Source organism: Sinohyriopsis cumingii, chromosome 13, assembly GCF_028554795.1.
Source record: "Sinohyriopsis cumingii isolate HCF-2022 chromosome 13, ASM2855479v2, whole genome shotgun sequence".
Lineage (NCBI taxonomy): Eukaryota > Metazoa > Mollusca > Bivalvia > Unionida > Unionidae > Sinohyriopsis > Sinohyriopsis cumingii.
This window is the reverse complement of record NC_142973.1, coordinates 54364667-54389408: the sequence shown is the minus strand read 5'-3', so window position 1 is coordinate 54389408 and position 24742 is coordinate 54364667. Positions and strand designations below refer to the sequence as shown.

Sequence of the window (24742 nt, the reverse complement as noted above, 5' to 3'; positions counted from 1 at the left end):
GTCAAACGGTGCATCTCTTTTTTTTCTTCTTCTAACCTTCTCCCCATCCGTAGTAGACTGGTTCTCTGATTGTAAAAGAATTAGTGGTCAAAATACCAACACAATGTCATACACTAGGACTGGGTGATTGACCTAACTGTTAGGTAGAAGGGCAAATGGATAGATACGTGCTGTATTGATTAGCTTGACCGTGTTCAAGCTATAGTAAAAAATATGACACCAATCTGTCCTAGAATTGTATTAATGTTAAAATAGATCAAAGCTTAAATAAATATTTATTCAGCGTTGACGGTATCATTGCCATCGCAGCCGTTATAAGTGGTAGCCTATTTTACCATAAGAAGATGAAGGTAAACAGAAAACAAAAACAAACTTGACAGGAACAAAAGTATCAAACTGTTGATATAAACAATTAACTCAGTAATGGGATAAAAAGGTGACGTGTGTGTGTGTGTGTGTGTGTGTGTGTGTGTGTGATTTCGATTTTTAACGTAGGTTTAATAACAATTTTCAAGTCATATCGCTACGATGTCTGCATTGTGGCAGTTTATAGTGATGTCTTGCTCTGGGGCATCATGTAGCATGTCCCACTTATGTCATTATCATTTCACCAGGCTGACCAGTCCTAGCACTAACCTCTTAATGCTGACTAGTCCTAGCACTAGCCACTTAATGCTGAGTACCAAGCGATGCAGCAGTTTTATACGTCATGGTATGACTCAACTGTGCTTCGAACCCACGACCTCCCGTATCCGAGGCGGACGCTCTAACCACTAGGCCACCGGATCGGTCCGAAATAATGAATGACTGAGCAGCAAAGAATGATTGTGTGATTTTATGCTGGATGATTTGTTGGTTGCTAGTTATATCATATCGAGCTAATTACCTTACTAAAGACAAAAGGAGGCAACCTATCCAGGCTGGCCAGGGCGGGTATCGAACCCGCTACCCTTGCAGTCTGACGCTCCTACCAACTGAGCAACACGTTTGAATGAATCAGTGAACGAATGGTTGCTAAAAATGGTAGCTATATCTTTTTCACGGCCGGATTAAATTTTGGGTGTTGGAGTCACTGGGGGGGGGGGGGGCGGGGGGGACTATAGCGCTACAAGTACACCCCGAAATCAATCCCAACACTGTCCTTTATATGTATATAATTATTTTAGCTATATTAGTCAAGGTATCATACCTATATATGGTTTATTTAAACACGTAATTTTCTCCATAGCAGTAATGGGGGCTGCCATAACAAAGAGGATTGAGGGCACATGCGCACCTCTTTAATCCGATCCTGATCTTATTTACAAGGAGAATTCCGCAGCATTCTGAGTTTTGTCGGATTCATCTATGAATATTCCAAATACTCAGAAAATTCACTGGAGCGTGAAAAATAGGTCACCGTAACCTCCTTTTAGCTACGTCAACAATATCGATACCACTGTAGGAAAATGATGCAAACGTCTCTCCCAAAGTCTACAGGCGAGGGACAAACGATCGATTTTTATATTCATATTTTCTGGACGTGTAAATAAAACAGCCGAATTTCAATTATTATTCATGACAAATATGTCCTCCACATTTCTTACCAAAAAAATGATGTACACATATAAACTCTCTCTCTCTCTCTCTCTCTCTCTCTCTCTCTCTCTCTCTCGTATTGCATACATAATACTTATTACTGCTGTTGAAGTCTCGCGATATGGTGACACCTACAATTTTAAGGGTATGTTTAGTGTAATCTCACATAACAATAGATGCTCACATTCAAGCATTTTAATAGCAACAGTGGGGTCTAACAACCATTCATTGTTCAAAGCATCAACCATGAATATAAAATATGTGAAATATTTGTATAATCGTATTCATCCCGTCCAAATAATTCAAATTGCCTCTGTAAAACACTAAATAAACAACTATTCAATGTTTTGTATAAAATCAATCTGGTTAATGGAATATATATATATATATATATATATATATATATATATATATATATATATATATATATATATATATATATATATATATATATATATATATATATATATATATATATACATATATATATACATATATATATATATATATATATATATATATATATATATATATATATATATATATATATATATATATATATATACAGGCAAGGATGTCACAGAGAGAGAGAGAGAGAGAGGGAGGGAGAAGGGCCTGCATTTCCTTTAAAATTTACATTAGCGAAATCGAAGTTTAATACATATCGGAATATAGTTATAAAGAAGGCATCCATCTTGGGTCCAAGTTTGAATGAGATAGATAATGTGAATGAAATAAAACAACTCCTGGTGTAATTAAAATTAGGATTAAAAAGCAAATATGGCTAAAGAGCCGCTTAATGAGAATATGTATCAACTTCCACCAGCCAATTTTTCAAGAGAATATGTGTCAGTTTCCACTACCTAATGATTTCAAGAGCATTTCTTGTTCTATCTGTTCGTTTTTCTATACAGCTAAATTCAAATGCACAGGCAAGTGAAGAAACATTGATTATGCTTCTTTTGAATATTGGCATGCACTTCTCTTAACTTCCTTCTCATTGTTCCAAAATAATACCTTGCTAGGAGTGTGTGAAATGCATTGCTATTGATTTTCGCTTATTATAGAAGCTTTTATTGATTTCTTTTGACAAGCTTCTGCACATAAATGATCAATCAGTTTTGTGTAATGTTGCATATTGATTATGTGTGAAGTTAAAATGAATTTCATCTTTCAATTCTCACGGTGACAGGGCATTTCTTTTTTTTTTAGTATTTTCAATACACAGTGACACAGATTTAGCAGTTTGCCTCTGTAACAAAACTTACATGAACTTATAAAGCAGTAAGCAGTCCAACATCTCGCGCACTATTCCGCGGAGACAATAAACTAAAGCATAGATGACATAGGGGTCAAAATATCGTTAAGGGCAGCGATGTATTCTAAACGTTAGGGAGCTCTGAGGCCCTTGAATCGCGCACTACAGCTCATATTCACTCGCCACAACAATTTATATTAATTTTTTTAAATATTACAAAACAATTCGTACATCTTATAATCAGTGTGTGTGTGTGTGTGTGTGTGTGTGTGTGATTTGGATTTTTAAAGTAGATTTTAAAAAAAGTCATATCGTTGCGATGTCTGCAGTGTGACGGTTATAGTGATGTCTAGCACTGGGGCATCATGCCACATACATGTAGCACGAAGTCCCACCCATTCACATTATCCTGACACTAAGCCGACCAGTCCTAGCACTAACCTCTTAATGCTAACCGCCAAGCGAGGCAGCTGCTAGTACCATATTTATTAGTCTTTGGTATGACTCGGCCGGGTTTCGAACACGCGACATCCCGCATCGAGGCGGACGCTCTAACCACTTAGACCACGGGAACGGTCCAAATCTCTTAATCAACGACTCAAACAAAACAGTGCCCAATACAATCAACCTTTCTGATCATCTGGTCTTTTACAGCCGGCGAAGGTGAAAACTCGGTCCGTATTGTCAACTAGTTGGTTAGTAAATTAAGTCAAATTATACTATTCGTAAACCAAAATATATAATCATAATCAGCGGTTTGTGTCACAGATATTGCAAGGACCACAACAAAGCAGATGGGTTTTGCTCCCCTCCAGAATGGTTTTGTTCTTGGCGACAAGCAACAATTGTGCATTGCTTTGGGATGAAATTGATAAATGTTTCGTTATATTTCTCTAGTGTTTGTCGTTATGAGCTTCCCGGATGTCATGAACAATCAATGTGGGCCCCGTGAAACACCTGGACCTAGCTATAGTAAAATATTTTATCAAAGCTTTTACTATGGTGTACGTTTTAATATTGTTCAAAGGAATGGCCTACGGAGATCTTGGGAACACACACTTTATGGACAACAATGATTGGTTCCCTGACATGGTGTTAGTGTAATGGACCAATACAGTCTACCATTATTCTGATAAATGGTTCGTCAAATGCAGTACTAGATAGCAGTTGAGCCTTTGGTATCTTCTGATTGCATTTTCCTACGATTTGGCAAGTGTGACAAGATATCCTACGATTTGGCAAGTGTGACAAGATATACAAGATTCAGAAAGATAACACTATAATTTCATGCCGAAATATGATTACAGGTCTTGTGATCAGTCGTATTGATTCCTAAAGGATCAGTCAAGTGGGTTTCAAAGGGAAGACTGAGAAGTTCCTTTCTATAAGACTTAGGAACAACACTTTAATCGTTCATTGACCACTGATCACCAGTCAGTGCTTCAGATGGTCTCCATTTTCTCAAAGTACCCAATCTTTCATACACTAATAAACTGGTACTTGTGTGGTTTCAAGAACTTTCTTTCACGGAACGTTTGCAAATGATTCCATAAACGTTGACATGGATCTATTTTGTCTAGCATACACGTACTTCAGCATGTGTCTGATTGATCTGTAATTTGCTGGCAATTTTACCCTTTTGCACTGTCACACTCGATCAATTTATTTCTGAGGTAAACTTTGGTAGAAAATCAAAGAGGTGTTCCGATTGATCTGAAGTTAATTTCATTGAAGACTCCTCCTCTTTTCAATACGAGTCGAATACATTATACTGTCTTGAATTTTTTTTCTCGCATGTGATGGAAAAGGCAGATGACATTTCGAGTGATGTTATTCTGTTTGTTGTTGTTGTTGTTGTTGTGGGGTTTAACGCCATTTTTCAGCACATGATAGGCTATGCATGGCGGCCGGTATTAATGGTGGAGGAAGAACCCGGGAAGAACCACCGACCCACGAGAAGCTACTGGCAAGCTTTCTCACATACCCACATTGGCCGAATCCTAGACTCGAACCCACGCAGACAGAGGTGAGATGGCAGCGATCCGTAACGGAGAGCGCTTTAGATCACTCGGCTACTTATTCTGTTTGTAGTAAACTCATAGTTAATCCGAATTGGAGAGGTTAGATTCCCGCATCACCAGTCTAAGTTCGTTGCCTCCAGTGGGAGCAGATCTACTACTATTGTGCAGTGTAAAAATTTACTTCTCCTTCAATAACAGCAACCAACACCCCATCACCCCCAAACCAAAACAACTCACACAAACGAAACAATAGTGTCTTCATGCAGGACCCTACCATTTCATTCAGTAAACACCACGTTGACTATCTACACACTACTATGAGTAACAGAAACGGTTATGATATATAGCCATGAAAGGCAAAGTTTCTGATAAAACCAGTCATATTTTGGTCGTTAAAAAATTGCCCTACTTTTGTTTCTCTGGAAGAAAAAAAATATATGTTCTGGTCATTCTCCCTTATTTCCTCTTTTCATTCAGGACGTAATACCTATTTAAAAATGATACTTGCGTAAAGCACTGTCTTTATGCTTCCTACCAGCTAAAATGTCGTTGCCACGACAACTTGAGGTTATTAATAGAGTAACAAAATCACAATCGAAGTAACCAGACAGTTTTGTGTTTCTTCTTCCAAAGGATGTGCATATATAAGACATTGCACTTTTTCTGTTTATAGCTCGCGCTCAACCAATCAGACGTATCCAGAATAGCAGCCTCGTATGCCTCGACTGTTTAAAGGACACTTAAGAGTCGTTTTTGGTATGGCTTAGCATTTGTTTCTAAGCGAAATAAGCTAACGAGACTTTGGTCTCTAACAGAATGCATGCTTTGTTACAAACATGAGCGAAATGTATTGTTACGAACATGGGCGAAATTACTGAGAAAAACACACTATTGATAGATATAGGAAGAAATCAGTAACCTGCCCATGAAAGATGTAGAGGGACTAATATTAGTACTAATTTCGTACTTGTTTAGGATGCTATCATTAAACGATACAGTTTATTCGTTGAAAAGTATTCTAGATAATGTTTAAAAATTTGTCCATCATTCAAATCAGGCAATAATATTTCTCATAATGATATTGTTTCTATTAGATATATGGCGCATATTTTCTTTTCCTTCGGTAATAACTTACATATCTCATCATGTGGTACATAAAAGCGCGATATTTAAATGGTTGGCGGGGTGAAGTATATTTGTTATTTTTTTTATATATCATGCTTGCCTTCGAATGGGAGCTTAGAAAATTAAACTCAATCTTCAAAACAAGATCCCCACCCCTCTTTCGTATATTCACCTATCATATGCCGGTCATATAAAAACCAGCCATTTAAGAGAGTTTACGATAAGGGCGACTTAGTCTGTTAAAATAAATGACAATTTTGTCATTTTGTAAACTATCTGACCCAACCTGTTGACAAAACTAGTCAGAGTTGCAATGCATCACAGCGGGTTAATTATTGTGGTTAAGGTTGTAGGCGGAAAAAAATTAATAGAGACGCAAACGACGTCGAGTCAAATATCTTTAGCAAAACAATTTCCTTATCTGAAAGATTATGCAGTTTCTATTTATTTGTTGTAGCTCTCAATGTGTTTGTATTTATTACTGCAGGTAGCTAGGGCCGTCGTGAGGGGCGGGTGATACGGGCGACAGCACGGGAGGCTACATTTTGCGGAGTTTGAATTATTATTTTATCGGAGTAGTCGGCGTCGGCGGAGAGTTTAAAGGCGGGACTGGGCGAAAGTACGGTGTATAAATAATTTTGGATGATTATTTAGCGAATATAATAGATATTCATTGGTAAATAAGTCTCAGAAATCCACCTAATCTACGTCATTTTTCATTAACCACTGGGAACCATTTAGATATTATCTACATCTGCTTCAGCACATAAATCAGACGCATAGCTACCATAATCATATCCAAAATAATAAGTCTCTCTCTCTCTCTCTCTCTCTACACACACACACACACACACACACACACACACACACACACATATATATATATATATATATATATATATATATATATATATATATATATATATATATATATATATATATATAAAGAGAGAGATTGATCGATAGATAGATAATAGATCGATGCCTCGCTCGAAATATTTATAATTATCACGTAGTCGGTACACTTTGCCATAGTGTGTGAAGTTTAATATTTTTTATATTATGCATGAGACTATATCACTTATGTGATTCTGATTGGTCCAAATAAGCCCATGAAATTATCGTGCAGAATTCTCTTTACTGACTGGCTGCGATCGTGGGAAAACTTTTTTAACCCCGCTTTCAGGAATGTTTAGTTTTCACTGAACATTTTTGGCCGCCATTTTTTTATTCGACTTGCAAAAGGAAATTGGGGGAAATAGGTCTCGTCGGTTTCAATATTGGCAATTTACCTCACAGGGCTTTGTTATGTCATGTATAACACATCATAACTTGAAAAAAATGGCAAAAACCCCACGACAAGAACAATAATGACAAGTAAAACTACCGGTATTACTCAGATGATAGCGAGGGTTTTGGTGGGGGATGAATGGGCGGAATATCTGTAGCATGGGATCCACACTATATGCAAGCTTGGTTTAAAGGTGAACTTACCGAAGTAAATAAACTTTTCAACTTTGTTCACAGAAGAATGTAGACATAAACCGGTCTCCCCAACTGACAGAACTTTATCCAACCACAGCATATTTACACGGTAAATATGTGATGCAAGTGCGACTCAAAAAGAGATTTGTTTACTACTTATGTGCGTCATTTGTACAATCTAATGTTCCAAATCAAATATTGCAAATATCCGGTCACAAATACATTACATTAAATATGTGTATTTCTGCATCCAGTAATCTTCTTTTCACAAAAATATCGTAACAATGTAATATTTATTTGTGATGTGGAATTTCAACGTAAGGACTTGCACTGTGTTAAGTGAGCCGACTCAAACCAGTACTGTGCACCGTATCTAACTATGGGACATCATACGCAATGGACATTTTGTGTTGACAAAACATTTGCCTATTGTAAAATGTTCCGTTTTATTTGGATGGACGCTTGTTCTTTGAATTATAGTTAGCGAAAATGTATAATATACTTTTACTATTTCAACTTTGTTTGGGACTATTTTTTACGAAAAACAAATGAAAAGTACAACGCCATTCAGAATGAACGAAATTATTCGCTCTTCTTTTTATCTAAAAAATTTCTACTTAAATAAAACTATGCGATAAAAAGAATCTCAGATGGGTAATGATTTAATATTAAATTTATGAAACTCGTTAAATAATGTCGTTTCATTAATTTAATATTGAATCTTTAACCCATTTGAGATCCTATATATAAATCTATCTAGCACCTTGATCATTATGAAACTGCTGATGACATGAAACTTGATATAAGCATGATCAAAATCGGAATGGCCTCCAAATTGACAACAAACTCAGCCTATCAGATGCCCGATCACCTCATTAATATTTAAATTTATTTGAAGCCTATGCTACGTGGTGATTCCCTTTTAAAAAGTTTACGTTATCCCTACACTGACCAGTTCTACTGAGAGATACATATGTCACTCAAGAACCTAGCACAATAACTCCAAGCAATTAACCTCTGAATTTAATATGTATGTTTTGGCGATAACTTGTGCTAAAGTAAACCTCGTAAAATTAAAGCATACTTGCGTACCTTGCGCTCATTATCATAGAATAGAACAAAACAAAACTTTTATTAATAAAAGTAAATCGCATCGGATGCGGGAGGTGCCGGTTCGAGTCACACCAAAGGCTTCAAATAATGGTACTGATAGCTGCCTCGCTAGGCGCTCAGCATTAAGAGGTTAGTGTTCGGACAGGTCAGCCTCGTAACAGGATAATGTGACTGGGTGGGACATGATGCTACATGTCTGCAGCAACGTTCTCTCTAAGCTGCGCGCACGCACGGCCGCGCAGCTACTCAGATATACCCGCGCAGCTGAATTGTTTTCCGTGCAGAAGATCAAAATTACCATATATACAATCCAACATTAATGCAAAATGACCGTAATGCTAGCACAATGCAGTGCGCATAGCGCGCACATCTACCATTCGCTTAGAGAGAACGTTGGTCTGCAGCATGATGCCCCGGTGCCATAGCAGCGGGGGGGGGGGAGGGCGGAAATTTTGGAGAGCCCTCAAATTGCCGAAGAAAACCCTTAAAATATGCCTGAAACGATATAGACGTAAAAAAAAGATATCTAGTACAATCAAAAAACATCGAGCACAACGACGAAAAACATCACACCCCTGATGCTCTTTTTAAAAATATTGTATCTAGACCGATTCGATATCGTTATCGTGAGACATGCAAGTTTATCGTGATTAAACCGTGCGGGGATAACTGTTAAGATTTAACATATCAATTTATGCCCAGATTTTTCTCCTCGCAAATCAAGCGAATAACCAACTCGGTCAACAAGTTTAAAATTTATTTGCGTTAAGAAATCATTATAACAGCGCAGATGGACAGGATTTATCGGTTCCTGTGCAATTAAAACCCCAGAGGTTGTTGTGGCGTAAAAGTATAAAGAATATAACCTTGCTGGGCCTGTTTTGATTCCTTTAGATTTACCTGGTAACTACTATCGATTATACGACATGTTATATTTACAATTCCCGGTGAAATATGTCGGCCTTCACCCTGGCGATTACTGTTATGTCGCAAAATATTTTCTTGCTGTGGTATTATTTTTTTCCATTTCTCAAGTATTTCTGGAAGTTTTCCATTGATGGTATCACTGACTGATTTCTTTAATTCATCCGCGTTAAACCCATGAAGCTTAAAATTTGGCAGATCTGCTTTTGTTGTCGAAAATTTATTAAAAATACCTGCTTGTTTACATCTTTCAATTTGGGTACTGATAGTATATCACGTCGATGAAGAAGTTCAAGGTCAAATATATGATTTAATATTTCTATTTGTTTAATGATTTTCTCCTTAAACGACGCTAAGTCACCGGTTTTCTCTGAAGATTTCCTGAGGTTAAATTCGCTTATAGAAGTCCAAAGAACTTCAAAGAACCACATTATTGTATCATAATTTTCAAGCCAAAGCTAACCGCCGTCTGGCACGTTTCTGGTTGCATCAACAAACCGATATATCTCATATATTGGAGTAATTCCCCAGTAGGAGCGTTTATCTGAAGTAAAATCAGCCGGCGTTGGCTCGAGTATCGGTACAGACACCGGTGAAGAATAAATGTCGACGGCGTATTCGGGAGAATTTATTTCTATCGCGGCTGACAAAGTTGGCTCGTGAACTGTTATAGCTATTTTAGATTCTCGCTCCATTACCGACTTTATTCTACGCTGGAATTCATAATTAATTTGTTCTATTTGATAATTATCCGTTGGAATACGTATAACCTGCCAGTCGTGGGTTCCATCTGGCTTTTTTTGTAATGGCAAACACCAGATAATTATTTGAAGCTAATCCACCAAACGATTTTGATCCAATCTTAGGCCAACTATAATATACCCGCAACTGAGCTAAAGCTATTTTTTTCTCACCGGAACCGCAGTCGGAAAAACAACGCTAAATTCAGGATTGGTTGAGCCTACTGATATCATCGTGGGTTGTATTCGCGGCTATCTGTTGAAGTAGTTCCGTCATTATTTAAATTCATTGATTTAATTACTGAGTTATAAATCTCAATTATCGATGAAAATTCAGAATCTGATATTGCCACGTCGTTAAGACTTGACGATATCAACGAAGATAGCCGCGAATACGCCATCGATGCCGCATTTAATTTTCGGCTTGTACAAGTAGATATTTTTTCGCGATGATATTAAAACTGTCTGCGTTTGAGGTTTCTGAATAACAAATACACAACAACGTCAATGACAACTACACGTTTTTAATCATTTTTTTACCGTAACGGTATACTCGATAGAGATATTATTTGGTTTTGTCTGCCATTCACGCACTTGATTATGCCTAAAATTCTGTACAATTACAAGGCTCGTTATATTTTATTTAGTAATCAATTGGGGCGTTTCAGCAACAAATTCCAGACACCACCAGTAAGACGCTGTGGTTGATTTTTTATCAGATGATTCCAGTATAAATATTTATTCGTTCCCATTATTTAACACAATAGACACTTTTCCAGAAAAACTATCGGTTGAATGATGCCAGGGATACGTAGTAAATATGCTAAATTTTGCACCGCTGAACACGGACATCCTGTACACGCCAGCGATTTCTGCGGTATGTTTGATAGTGCTATTTTGCTGTGGACATGTTGAAAATCCTGATGACACTGTTTTTGAGTTGTTAGCCATCCGCTTGCGTGGAATTTTAATCGGATTAAGTTTTTTAGCGATATCAGGAATCCCACTTATAATATCTTCTAGTTTCTTTTAAATCGTTTCAACATATGTGTTAATATCGCTAAGTTTTACATTAACATTCAATGGATTTCGAAAGAAATCATCTGCAATTTTATTGAGTTTTTGAAAATTTCGACGAGTATTTAAAAACATATTTACTTGAACGTCATACTCAGTTCTCAGCGTGGATAATTTAGCATCTACTGTGTCATCTTCATCAGATGATGGATCTTTTAAAACGACTATTTTATTTCCATTCATGCTAAGTTCACCTGTCATTGTATCGCCGGTGGTTCGCAAACGATTAGAGACACTTTTTGCAATTTCATTTCTAATAGCTGCAATTGATATATTTTAGTCCCTTATTCTACCGCCGTCAGTAAATACTGGAATATTATCCATGGTAGTACCAAGAACTCTACGAACTATGTCATTCCATTTGATATTACTTTAAAACACTATTTGTCCTGAAAAACAACTTCATCTTAGTCAACTCCAGAGAGGTTCATAATATCGGCAAGTTCGTCTTTGGTTGCGCAATTTGACAAATCTGCGTCGCCAAATTATTTCTTGCCACTGATCGAAGATGATCTCCCATAAATATCTACCAGTATGTTTTAAAATTTGTACGTGTATACTTAAAAATAACTTTGTGAGCGCTTCAGACGACTTCGATATCGCGTTGAGAACCGCGAATACTTCTTGGCCACATATCGGCGGATCTGACATTGTTTGCGTCGGTAACGTTGAAGACCAGACCGTCGTAATTGCCGCTTTCAGGTAATCGATAAATTTTCATGGAGGTGCTAGCCCGTATGAGTCAAAATAAATAATTCCACGTGGATCTATCGCGTATGCTACCCAATGAGTGACAGCACCGGTACTGATATCAAGATTGATAATGCCTGTATCGACGTGGTTTGGTCGGGTCGGTAACTGATTATGCATAAAACTCCTCTGAAATTGTTAACCCTTATTTTTTTTTTAACAGCATCAAGTTAATTAAAATTTGAAAATGGAAAAATTAAACCGTCCTTGGAAGAGTTCCTGACAATCTAAGCGCATGGCCCCTTTTTGTCGCCTATTTAATGGCATTTCCACGAAGGTTCCAACAGCGCATAACGCGGCCGCTTTTTCAACGGCTGGGGTTACCGCTGATATTAACGCCGATATCTCCGAAAGAAATGGAAATATACCGCCGGTTTTGATAGCACTCGCGGACAAATTAAGTCGTATTCCGGTTTCTGCCTGCTTGGTATCGTTGAAATGCTTGAGTTGCTGAGCGGTCAGCAACAACTTATTCTGCCCACCTTTAATTTGATCGTGTTTTAACGTTATTGTTGTTCCGCGATTTTTTATCTTGCCTGATTGCAGTTTCTTGATTTGGCCAGGAGTCAAACTAACCTCGACGTGCGTATAAGTCATTATATTTTTAGTTCAATTTCATTACACATTTGGAAAACATTTACATGTTTAGAAAATATTACATGTTTTCTACTGGCGCGTCAATAATACTCGAGCAACATCGTTTTGTCATTGAGTATAACCGCGATTGCTCTGTAATTCGCTGTAGCACCTTTTGTAATATTGGCCTCAAAAATTATACCAACGACGGAACGCCTAAACAAATCTAAATGTTAAAGCGAAAGGGTAATAAATCGGATACAACGTTGAAAAATATTTGCAGGCCTGTATCTACATCTTGATCTCGACCGATAAATGTTAACAGGCGTTGATACGCACGCACCACATTGTTGTTTTCATAAATCAGCGTTATATTTTTCAGATGGGTATTGGTGGCCATTTATAAGCAAAACAACATCGGTAGCCCGCAGTAACTCAAAAATCAGTGCACTGTATAGTTGTGTATTTACACGCGCGACATCCTGAAGCGCAATAAAAATATAACGTGGCGCCGAAACGTATTTATGCGACGACAACTGCCATGTAAAAAGCCTGTTGATGGTACTTTGAATAGCATATGTGGTCATCGTTAACCACGACTAGGCAGTTTTATAGCCTGTATTCATAAAAGACAACAGTTGTTGTTCTTCAACAAGCGACGGAGTCATTGTCGACATCCATAGAGCCAGTTTCGTCAAAACAACTTTGCCGGCATCTCCGAGGGGTCGCCAAAGTACGTCGTCGTCGGCGGGCTTTTTTACAAAAACGACAGAATGTTGAACTCCAAAAATAACTTTTCTCACGTCATGGCAAATCCAAATATAAGTGAAAGCAGAATATAACTTATTTGAGTTAATATGATCGATAACAAACACTCGTAAACAAAACGGTGGGAAAGATATTTTTTCTCTCGATGTCAACCATATAATAACCAGTATGAATAACACAGCCCAATTTCTTTTTCGTTTACAGTGCCTGATAGTTATATCGCGAGATGCTTCGTAATTACTGAATATGGGGTGTATCGCGAATTCCTCCTCCATAATATAAAAGCAAAACATTTAATTGAAAAATCTTCTTTTATAGTCGCTGACGGTCATATCAAGGCCGTATTAGTTCTTTTAATACCGTGATGATTCTAATGAGGAGGCATTTTATGCCTCCGCATTTTCCACGTAATTTAGTTTTTCCTCGCACTCCATGTTGGCAACGAATACATGGAATTGGCCCTGCGCTTCCGCGTCTTATGTATTGCCCATGAGATGTACATAATTCGCCTTCGCAGTTGCGGTTACAATAATAGGTAGATCCAATCAGCAGCCAAGTGCATTTATTTCGTGCGGTCATTTATATCAATGAAAAATGTTTAATTAGCTTAAACATTTGTTTAAATAATATATGAATAATATTTCGTTCGTGCCAAAAAGAGATTTTTGTATAAATTTGACCTTGATCGATTAGAACCCGATCGAAAGAGAAGAATTCTGCGTAAATACCGGGATTTAATTAACGCTATCAACGAAGCCAAAAACGAGTTTAGAAAAAGCAGTATGACTCACACATGGTCAACATTTAAGATAACTAAGACAAGACCATCGACGCAACTATAAGTAATGATCGAGCAAAAAATTTTATTAAATACTTGACGACAGAAACTATCATATTCAAATAAAATTTATTAAGCGCGACGATAACTCGGTCACTGTTGATAAACGTGAACTTGTTTTTGCCTAAAAGAGAATTGTGGTGTTAATTAGGAACTCAAAACCAGAAATGTTGACGGGAATTGATAAGCTGTTTTATGACCGGACGTATCCTGTAACCGTTGTCATTTATGCGATATTTCCGATAAATGACAATCCGAATGTTAATGACCTAGCACCGATGAGATTTTCAAAGATAAATGGTGTTGCCGATCGAGTGACAGAGCATTTTAATAATATGCTGCGTGGAAATAAACTAACGGATCAGCGACGTAGAATTTTAAATGAATGGGCAGAATCAGTTAAGGATACCGTGGCTATAATAAACAATGTTGAACGACTGAGAAAAAATTAGATTTTCCAATAAAAGTAAAAACAATAACCGGAGAGATTTTATACGAATCAGAACGTAAATCGAAAGGATCTACAATAAATAGCATAATGCGCACGCGTGGACACCCGCGGGGACAGTATTTCCGCGAAATTGAACTGTTAGATTTTACCGTGGAAATATGTTTGATGTTACCGCTGAAATAAGTAAACATGATTCTGTATCTGTATGGTTGTTTCATGGTTCTGAAGATAATGATCCAATAAGACCTGATGGAAGTATTTGCATAGAAGAAAAAAGTGAGTTTAATCAGTTTGTAAGACCTATATCGTTTTCGGGCATATTTTAATTTTTTTCTCGTCCGGCAATTCGAGGGCTCTACAAATGTTTGCGGTTCACCCCCGCTGCTGCTAGACATCACTATAAACTGACACACTGCAGACATCGTAGTCATCGTAGCAATATGACTGACTTTTTTTAAAGCTATGTTAACATTCCAAAATAACCCTCCTCCCACACACACACACACACAAGTAAAACTCGGGCCACGTATATTGGCACATTGCTACAATATTGTAAGGTGACTAACATAATGATTGTTGTTGTTGTTGTTGTTGTCGGGTTTAACGCTATTTTTTCAGCACACGATAGGCTATATATGGCGGTCAGTATTAATGGTGGAGGAAGAACCCGGGAAAACCCCGGAAAGAACCACCGATCCACGAGAAGCTACTCACATATCCACATTGGCTGAATCTTAGACTCGAACCGTTTCAGACAGAGGTGAGATGGCAGTGATCCGTAACGAAGAGCGCTTTAGACCACTCGGCCACTAGCCCCACCCCCCCCAACATAATGAGATACAAATCGCATCATTGGTCAACATTTACAATCAGTGCAAGAATACACATTCGGACGTATGTGAAATCAGTTCGGTACATCAATGTAACATTGTATTCATATAGTAAAAGGACTCTCCTGGAATGTACAAAAGATGTAAGAGACAAAATGGTATATCATTGAGAAATATGGAAAATTTACGCGCCATAGTCAGGACAAAGTTTATGATATTGTTTTCATTATTACAGTAACAAATTTGGCAAGAATTTGGAGAATTACGCGATTATTGGTGGCGAATAAGGTTTGTAACGTTCCAAAAGATGGTTTGCGATAATAGAACGGTTTTGGAAACACACCCATTTCTTTGCGAGATTTGGGACAAATAAACAAATAATGGCTTCGTGCCCGATGTAATTTTTATCACAATGAATGCATTTTGGTTCCTGAAATGGTGTATTGTCCCAACGACCGATTTCCAAGGGGAGTCTGTGATTCGATGTACTGAACTTTATCAATTCTCAATAATTATTCCTAGGTAACAGTAACAAGTAGTTTTCAATATTCATGTTTTCTTTCAATCAATGGTAAAATTTCCCTTGTATGATCAGATTACCAAAGATTGCCATTCATGTATATAAAGGTATTTTAAAGCTTCTGTTATCGTGTGTTTTGTTTCTGTGAGATCGTCATGATCTAAGTATATACTCGAAGCGCAATAAAAATCTGATGACAAAAACATCCTCTAGAATTGTAACATAATTAGCGAATTAGATGAAGGATCGCTTTTCTGTTCCTTATCGAACTCATCTGAATACAAGAAATAATCACTGGTAATCATTTATCGACTTAGTGGCTCGTTACAAAACTAAGCATCTAATTTTCTGCCGCTGTCCATGGAAATAATCCCAGTTAATGATTTCTTACCCTAGGGACGCTCTCACCTTTCCCCTCAATTATTTAACGAAAGAAAATCGTGCATATATATATATATATATATATATATATATATATATATATATATATATATATATATATATATATATGCGTCAGGGACAAGTCGTGTTTGAGGATCAGATATTAATATGTAGCTCTGGCTGTACAGGTCAGATAGAAACTTTACTCTGAATCGATTTTGCACGGGTCAGCTTGTAAATCTTACGCGTAGATGCTTGGTCCAATACACAATTAGGTGCTGAGACCCTGACTGGAAGCATTTAGAACTTCCGATTCAGAAAACCCGTATCTTGAGGCAGGTGTGACTTACTTTTAATAACATATTACACACAGTATTTGCGGTTTATTTTTTTATTTTTTGGTATGTCAACACGTTCACATATCACTATATGTGAATTTGATTGGTCCAAATACGCTCATGAAATTCTTGCGCAGTATTCTAATCATTTGATTGTCTGCTACGTTGGTAACTATGCCCCTTTTCTTATATACAGACTTATCCAAATGTCAAAAACAAAAACTAGAACAAGAGTAAATATTCGCATAAAAGAAATAGGCCTATGCTAGAGAACCGAGAAAGTCTTTCTCGCTGTCCAACATTAACATGCAGAGTTTATGCAAAGAAACGCCGGTCAGGGTGTTGTAATGCAGGCGCTCGCCATTAAATTGCACTCCATCCCCAGGACAAACCTGCTTTAAATGTCAACCTAAATGGTTAATAAACTCGCCTCTTATGACGTGAATGTGAAGAAATTCAAGCCTGAAACTTGGGACTCTCAATAAAAAAAAATATTATCTAACTACAACATTCATCCAAATCATATAATGCAAACATCATACCACAAGATCTTGCAATCTGGATATATGAACTCCATGACAACCATATGAATGCAAATCGGTTTATGTCCTCCACTGTAACACCTCCGCATGTATTACAAGTTTCTGCATCCGATAATCATTCTTTCAGACAGATATCCAACAATTGGAATGTACTTCTGTCATATACAATACTGCGTCTGTGATGAATGTCCATGGTGGAATCGACATACGTTTGGTCAAAACGTTGTAAACATCCTCGTTAAAGACCGTGTATATAACGCCAGCTGACCTATGTGACATCACACAGGAATTTCCATCGGAGATTCAGTGCTGAAAAATGACGTCCGTGGTGTCAAGTATTCTCTTGATGTGAAGGACAATTGCTCTTTGAATTTTAATTTGAAAACATCAATATGATTTTATATGTTATCAGTTGTAGACGTTTGCTTCAGCTTTTGTCTTATGCTATTTTTTTCACGCTCAAGAATTGAAAAGTACAGTGCCTGAGCCAAAATTAAATGAAATACAGTAAATTATGTTCCTTTCTTTCTATCAAGACTCTTTCCGCGCTAAAAAGAAAAAAAAAAAACAAAAAAAACTATGTAATAAACATAACCTTAAATGGATAATGACTTAATATTGATTTAATGAAAGATTTTGAATAAGTGTCGGCTCTTGTTAGCCAAGGCTGAAAATTATTCAATTCTTAACTTTAATATTAAATCATTACCAGTTCAAGATCTTTTATATCTGAGACGAACGAAAGTGGCTCTTCAGTATAGCTACCAAAATATATTTTAATCCATCTAGCCCAGCTTATAATATAGTGTTTAAGCATAAAAACCAAATCTTGAACGTTCAAAAACCAAACTTCATTCCACCTTTTGGCGTGCATATTCACTTAAACTTAGAAACAGCAAAACCAGTCTTGGAAATATTGCAAAATTCTGTATTCACAAATCACCACCATGGCTACCGAAGCCTCCCAAAATAAGATTTGACCTATGCGAATTCAAAACGTCCTTCAGAAATCCTCTTTTTCAGAGCTTATTGAGTGAAATTACAGGATCCTTTATTACTCATATGTCCCTGTATACAGACGATTCGAAAGTTGGAGGCAATTGTAACATTCCAAGTCACCATCTCGAGCCCCCATTTTTGTTGCGGAAATTAAAGTCATTTTGAAAGCTTTGAATTACGTTAAAACTTCACAAAAGCAAGTCATCGTCTTTTCTTGACTCTGACAATCTGTTAATATCCCAGATATTACAAAAACATGCATTAGTTTGCAATGGGTACCGTCCATTTAGTACGTACGCATGGAGAGGGAGGGCGGTTAGCCCAAATGCATACGCTTGCGTATGGGTGGTGGGATGTCTACTGATAATGTACGTACACATAGCAAAAAAAAAAGGAGGGGGGTGAAACCACGATAATACGTAACCTGTTCGACTGGGTTCAGTCGGCGTTTGAATTTTAGCGGACACTAACTTTTTAAAGTTATGCAGCTTATTTCTTTGATGCACCCAGACATTCAACGTCGGTGGACTATCTGTTTTGTTAAACACGTTAATATTATTAAACCTTGATTGTTTCTGCGTGGATTAAATATAGGCCGTCTATATAATTCGGAGGGGGGTGGTGGTGCGTCAAGTGTATGTAAGCAGATGGGGTGGGGGTGTAAAAAAGTATGCATGTGTACAGGGAGGGGTCAAGCTTTGCCAGATTTTTGCGTGCATACTAAATGAATTGCCGCTTGTTGGCTGCCTACACAAAAGGTAATGATAGGGCAGATAAATCAAGCAAAACTTCCACGTAGTCACACGTTTCCGAATGGAAGAGAGAGAGAGAGAGAGAGCAAATCTGAGCAAACAATAAACTGCAGTTTGTTGTGTGGAGGAAATAAATAGACATATCAGTAGATAAATACATAGATAAGGACAGAATGAGTTGCTATTTGATGCCTTGAAATGCAGTTAGACTGATAAATGGATGTTTTGAGACAGAAATAATAATTTAAAAAGTGTTTTCAGGTTTGTGTTAACTAGTTACAATTTGGTCTCAGACACTAATAGAAAAAGCGATACGATTTTATTGTCGATAAACGTACATTAGGTAATTGAAACATCTGACTGATCATGTTTGTAGTATTCGCACACCTTCACGTTTATAACCCCACCCCAGTCGATTTTATAAACGAAAGGCCAGAAGGACATAAAGACTGCAAGGACTTAGCCATTTCATTCCCAATTTATAAGTTCTATCCTGATTATCTCTGGGGGGGGGGTCCTTAACACTATAAATGTATCGGTATTTCAAACCAAACAGTCAGACAGACGGTTCACTCTCCTTTTTGGTTTCTAGAACAATTGATTTCAGCACAAATTGTGTCGTCTGGGTCCAATATTTGCAATATCTAGTTTTAATATTTCTAAAACAAACTGAAGAAATACAATTGAGGAAATCCTATATGCATGTGTTTGAAGGAACGGAACTTCAACAATTACGGAATGATTGAGATTATCCAAGACAGTGAACTACATCACACCTGTTACTTATAACATAGACACACCCATGCAACTATATATTACTTATAACATAGACACACCCATGCAACTATATCGACCATGTTATTAAAATAAAAACCCATTTGATTCGGAACGTCAACAAGTTGATATTATTTGGAACCCCTGGCAACAATCATGTTAAAACATATAAATTGATGAATGAAATGACTACGTTTTGTGCATTGTTATATCTTTGATGCCTTTTGTTTTAAAAATTGGTAGGGGTATGCAATGCTCTACGTATTTTTAGATAGTAACTGGTTTTCAGAAATGTATTTAGCGAGATAGTCGGAGGACCAGCGTATGAGCTGTAAATACCTCCAAAATGTTGTTTACATTTCTTTTTAAAAAGCTAAACGTATCTCTATCTTTTAACCCTGGGAAATGAAAATGCTGGAACACATATAGTTGACGTATATGATGCTTTCGTACTTACTTCATTGACGCTTTATTCTCTTCTGTGCCCTTCTCCATGAGGTAAAAAGGCAACTGATCAATTATTCCTTCTCGTTCTCGAGACATTCTCTTAAGGACGTCGACAGTGTAACTTCATTTGAGATAATTGCAAATGGAGGCCGTATTCTAAAAGAGATTAAACCGCATTGCTGTCTTTACGTGACCATTGTAACATAGTCCCTGGAAAGATAGGGGTGACGTCATAATTTTGATGTGTTGACGTCATCTTAAGATGTCAAAGGAACAAACAAGTCTCGCTGACCCATATTCTCGAGCGGTTGCTTCACTGACAACTGAATTCCCTACGAAAATACTAACTAGCTCTATTACTGGGAACGGTCGACGTAACGCAAAGGCAAATGAAATCATTCGTTTTGTTATATCCATATATTACGTCACTGTTGGATCTTGTTCTGAACTTGCATTTGGATCCGATATATCATCTCCTATCCGCCCTGGTTTTTTTATGTGTTATGCTTATTACAATAAATGACAATATAAAAGCCCAAATACATCGGAAAATAAGGAATAAGTGGAGAGAGATATGAGAAATAACATAATTACATGAGAATAACAAAATTATAAAACTTATATATTACTTCTGGCTTACATGGCTTGAAATTATTTATACCATCAAAAAATTAATCTGCACATTTTATCTTACATCTCCAGATTTCGGTATAAACTCCAATAGTATTCCCTCCATAAAGAAATAATTAATGTTTGATATTGCAAAACATGGAGCAATAGTATAAGTTTAATACATTTGTGATTTGTGCAAAAGTTTACCAGAATCTATGTGTTCCAAGTCTTTCTTAGAGTACCATCGCAACGCTTGAGTTCGTGGGTTCTAAGTCTTTCTCCGAGTACTTCAGCAAAACTTAGTTTAGTCCGTGTTTCCAAATGTTTCCCGACTTCTTCGGTTAGCGCTTCTTTCCCGTGTGATTCGAAAAAACGTTTGCCGGAGCTCGAGGGCTCCAAGTCTTTTCCTCATGGGCTTCGGCCAACACTTGCGAACAGTAAACTGTATATGATTGTTGTAACTTACAAAATCAACGAACAAGTATATAAGCATTATGCCTTCTACCTACAGAACAGAGCTTTAAAATATGCTGTTGGTCTTGATGTTGTGGGGTTAAAACTATATTTCAACACATGATAGTACAACCGGTTGTGGAAGAACCTGGAAAACTCTGGTAAGAACCAACGACCTAGAGGAAACTACTGGCAAATTTTCTCACCCACATTTGCGGAGCTTATGAATCGAAACCACGCAGACAAAAGTGAGATGGCAGAGAATAGTAAAGGCGGGCGCTTTAGATACGGAGAACCTTTAAAATATAACCAAAAAAATAAAGAATAGAAACTGTACCCAAACAGAGCGCGCAATTGAGAAATTCGAGTACAGCTAACTTAACTAAATCGCAATTGATAAACAGGGAAAATGCAGTAGCAGAACTGTGACAACAAGATCAGTATCAATAATAATAATAATAATAATACGTGACATGTCAATCCACCCCTACAGAGTGAATATCAGGCACGTTACATGGCGCAAAAATATGTATCTCGCTGCTTTCAACTACACAAAGAAATAAAAATAATATGGTATAATGATCATATTAATTTGTTTCATCAAATATACGTCCATATTATAATCGATTATTGGTAAAAGTGGATTATCGAGGAAACAATTATCACGTGATGCTGAACAGAATCAATTCGTAGGCAACTGGTACAGGTTTTGATCATGGGTTGCGAAATAATAAATATATGTTGTGTGTGCATCGATTATCGTTAGGTTTATTACATGTTCCCTTTGTATAATTGCTTAAATAGGAGCAAGATAATTCGCATTGATTTTTCCCATATAAAATGGAATCGATAGATGAGATTTACCGTATTCTTCTGTGTATATATCCTACTCATATTTAAATAACATAGACGCGAGTTTGCCATCTGATAACGCAAATATGTGGACGCTTTAACCACTTAGGCCACCGGAGCGGGGTGTGTGTGTGTGTGTGTGTGTGTGTGTGTGTGTGTGTGTGTGTTTGTGTGTGGATATGATTTGGAAATTAGTATGAAAAATAGGAAATAGACAAAATACAAGCTAACAAGAAAAAATGGTTTATGTGGCTACAAAATCCATGTTATATGCTACAATTCTGGAAGAAACGAAACAGGAAAGACTTTCAGCACGATGCCGTAAGCACTGAATGATCACATGTTTACATTCTGTATATCTTGACCATTATAGTTACATTTATTAATTCATTTTAAACCTGAGTCAGTACGCGTGCGCAAGTACTTGGGTGTGTAAATGAAATCTTTTTAAATAATTTTTATTTTTTTGATAATATAACACGTTAATAAGATTGAAATCCAAATGACAGATGATAAAATGTGGTATTTATTATTATTATTATTATTATTATTATTATTAAACCGACATAAGTTGTTTCACGTCTTACATACATGGTAGATAATATCTTAATGCAAAAAGTTATGTTGGTGGTATTGCTATATATGTAAAAGAAGATATAAGACATAATTTTAATATCAGACAGACTAAGAGTAAGTAAAAAATATTGTTTGGTTGAAATTCTCCCCTTGCATAGAAAGTATTGAGGAAGACCTATTTTTGGTGTAGTATATGTCACCTGAACACTCGTCAATACATGCAGAAGACTTGTTTACAATTATAGAAAACGAATCAGCATATTGTATCCAAATCCCCATTTATGATTGGTGGAGATTTCAATGCCTATACCTCAACGGAAACTGATTTAATTTACATGATAGTAATATGATCATTGATATGAATATTGTCGAGGATAGTGTGTGTGTGTGTGTGTGATTTGGATTTTAATGCAGCTTTTATCAATTTGAACCATATCTAGCGACATCTGCAGTATGACAGTTTAAAGTGATGTCTAATAATAATAATAATAATGAGGACTTTGTATAGCGCCTAATCTTTAGAAGCTCTAAGCGCTTTACAACATTAGACAGCACCTATAAGATATAAAAAACATATAATGATATGATTGCAAAAACAAAAACCATGAAATTAGAAAACATAAAAGACATGCTGAGAATATTTAAGGTAGGAAACATTATTAGGTCTTTTTTAAGTTTGTTCTTGCAGTCGAAATAAGTGAGATTTGAAAGCACTCTTGAATGAGATCACTGTGTCTTTGTGTCTAAGTTCAGTGGGCACTTCATTCCACGTTGCTGGGCCCTGGAATGCAAAAGAACGATGTCCATATGACTTTGTTTTCATAGTGGGAATAATGACTATACGATTGTCAGAAGAGGAGCGTAAGTATCTTGCTGGTGTGTACACATGAGTGAGGTCGGATAGGTATGTTGGACTGGAGTCCGTCAGTGAAACGTAGCACAGATAACAAATTTTGTGTTTGATTCTGGATCGAATGGATAGCCAGTATAGGGTACAGAGCAGCGGTGAGGTGTGCTCTGATCGTGGTACTCTAAGTATGATCCGAGCAGCTGTGTTTTAAACTTTTTGAAGTTTCTGGAGTAGATACTGAGATGAACCAGTCCAGTCTTGAAAGTACTAATGAACACACAAGTGTCTTAGTGGCATCAACTGAAAGATATTTGCGAATTGAGGTGATGCGTCTCAGCTAAAGATATGCAGCCTTGCATATGTTCATGACATGTTGGTGCAATGTGAGAGTACTGTCCAGAGTAACATCTAGGTTTCGTACTAATTGTGTGAATTTAATGTTGGTGTTGCTGATATTTATTGTTGGAGGTAAAGGATGTGAATGAGAAAGTCTTTGTGTTGTGATCAGAATGGCCTAAGTTTTATCATCATTCATCTTGAGCTTGTTACATGTCATCCATGATTTCACATCAGAAATGCACCTCTGTACAACTTGGATGGTAGCATCAACTTCAGTTGGATGGCTAGATTTATATATTTGGGTGTCATCAGCGTACATTTGGTGAGACACTGGATGATGATCTATGACACTTGAGAGCGGCTGAGTGTATAGAATGAAGAGAACGGGTCCAAGAAAAGACCCCTGTGGAACACCACAACATAGATCAACTGGGCTGGAGTGTATTCCATTTGCAGACACAATTTATGTCCTGTTGACCAAGTAGGACTTGAGCCACAGTAAGGCTGTATCATAAATGCCAAATACATGCAGGAGACGATGAAGTAATATATCATGGTCTATTGTGTCAAATGCTGCAGACAAATCAAGGAAATTAGGACTGTAATCTTTATGCTATCAAAAGCTAAGAGAATGTCATTAACTACTTTTAGAAGAATAGTTTCAGTACTGTGTCAAGGGCGATATGCAGATTGTACATTGCTAAAAAGACTGTCTGAATTCAGATGAAATACAAGCTGGGATAGAACAACCTTTTTTAAGATTTTTATATGAA

At 36.9% G+C, this 24742-nt stretch overlaps 1 protein-coding gene across 2 annotated transcripts in view; it reads right to left on the bottom strand.

Annotated features, from left to right (window-relative positions):
• Positions 1-20398, bottom strand: part of LOC149785585 (uncharacterized) — a 95263-nt gene extending 74865 nt beyond the window's left edge. The window contains exon 1 of one of the 2 annotated variants that reach the window (XM_089979383.1): positions 20298-20398. In XM_089979383.1, coding sequence (XP_089835509.1) covers positions 20298-20383 — 86 coding nt within the window. In that variant the 5' untranslated portion in view covers positions 20384-20398. Of the gene's footprint in view, positions 1-7476; positions 7495-20297 lie in introns of those variants that run through there. The other variant, XM_089979384.1, reaches the window with a different exon arrangement.
• Between the last annotated feature and the right edge of the window lie 4344 nt (positions 20399-24742).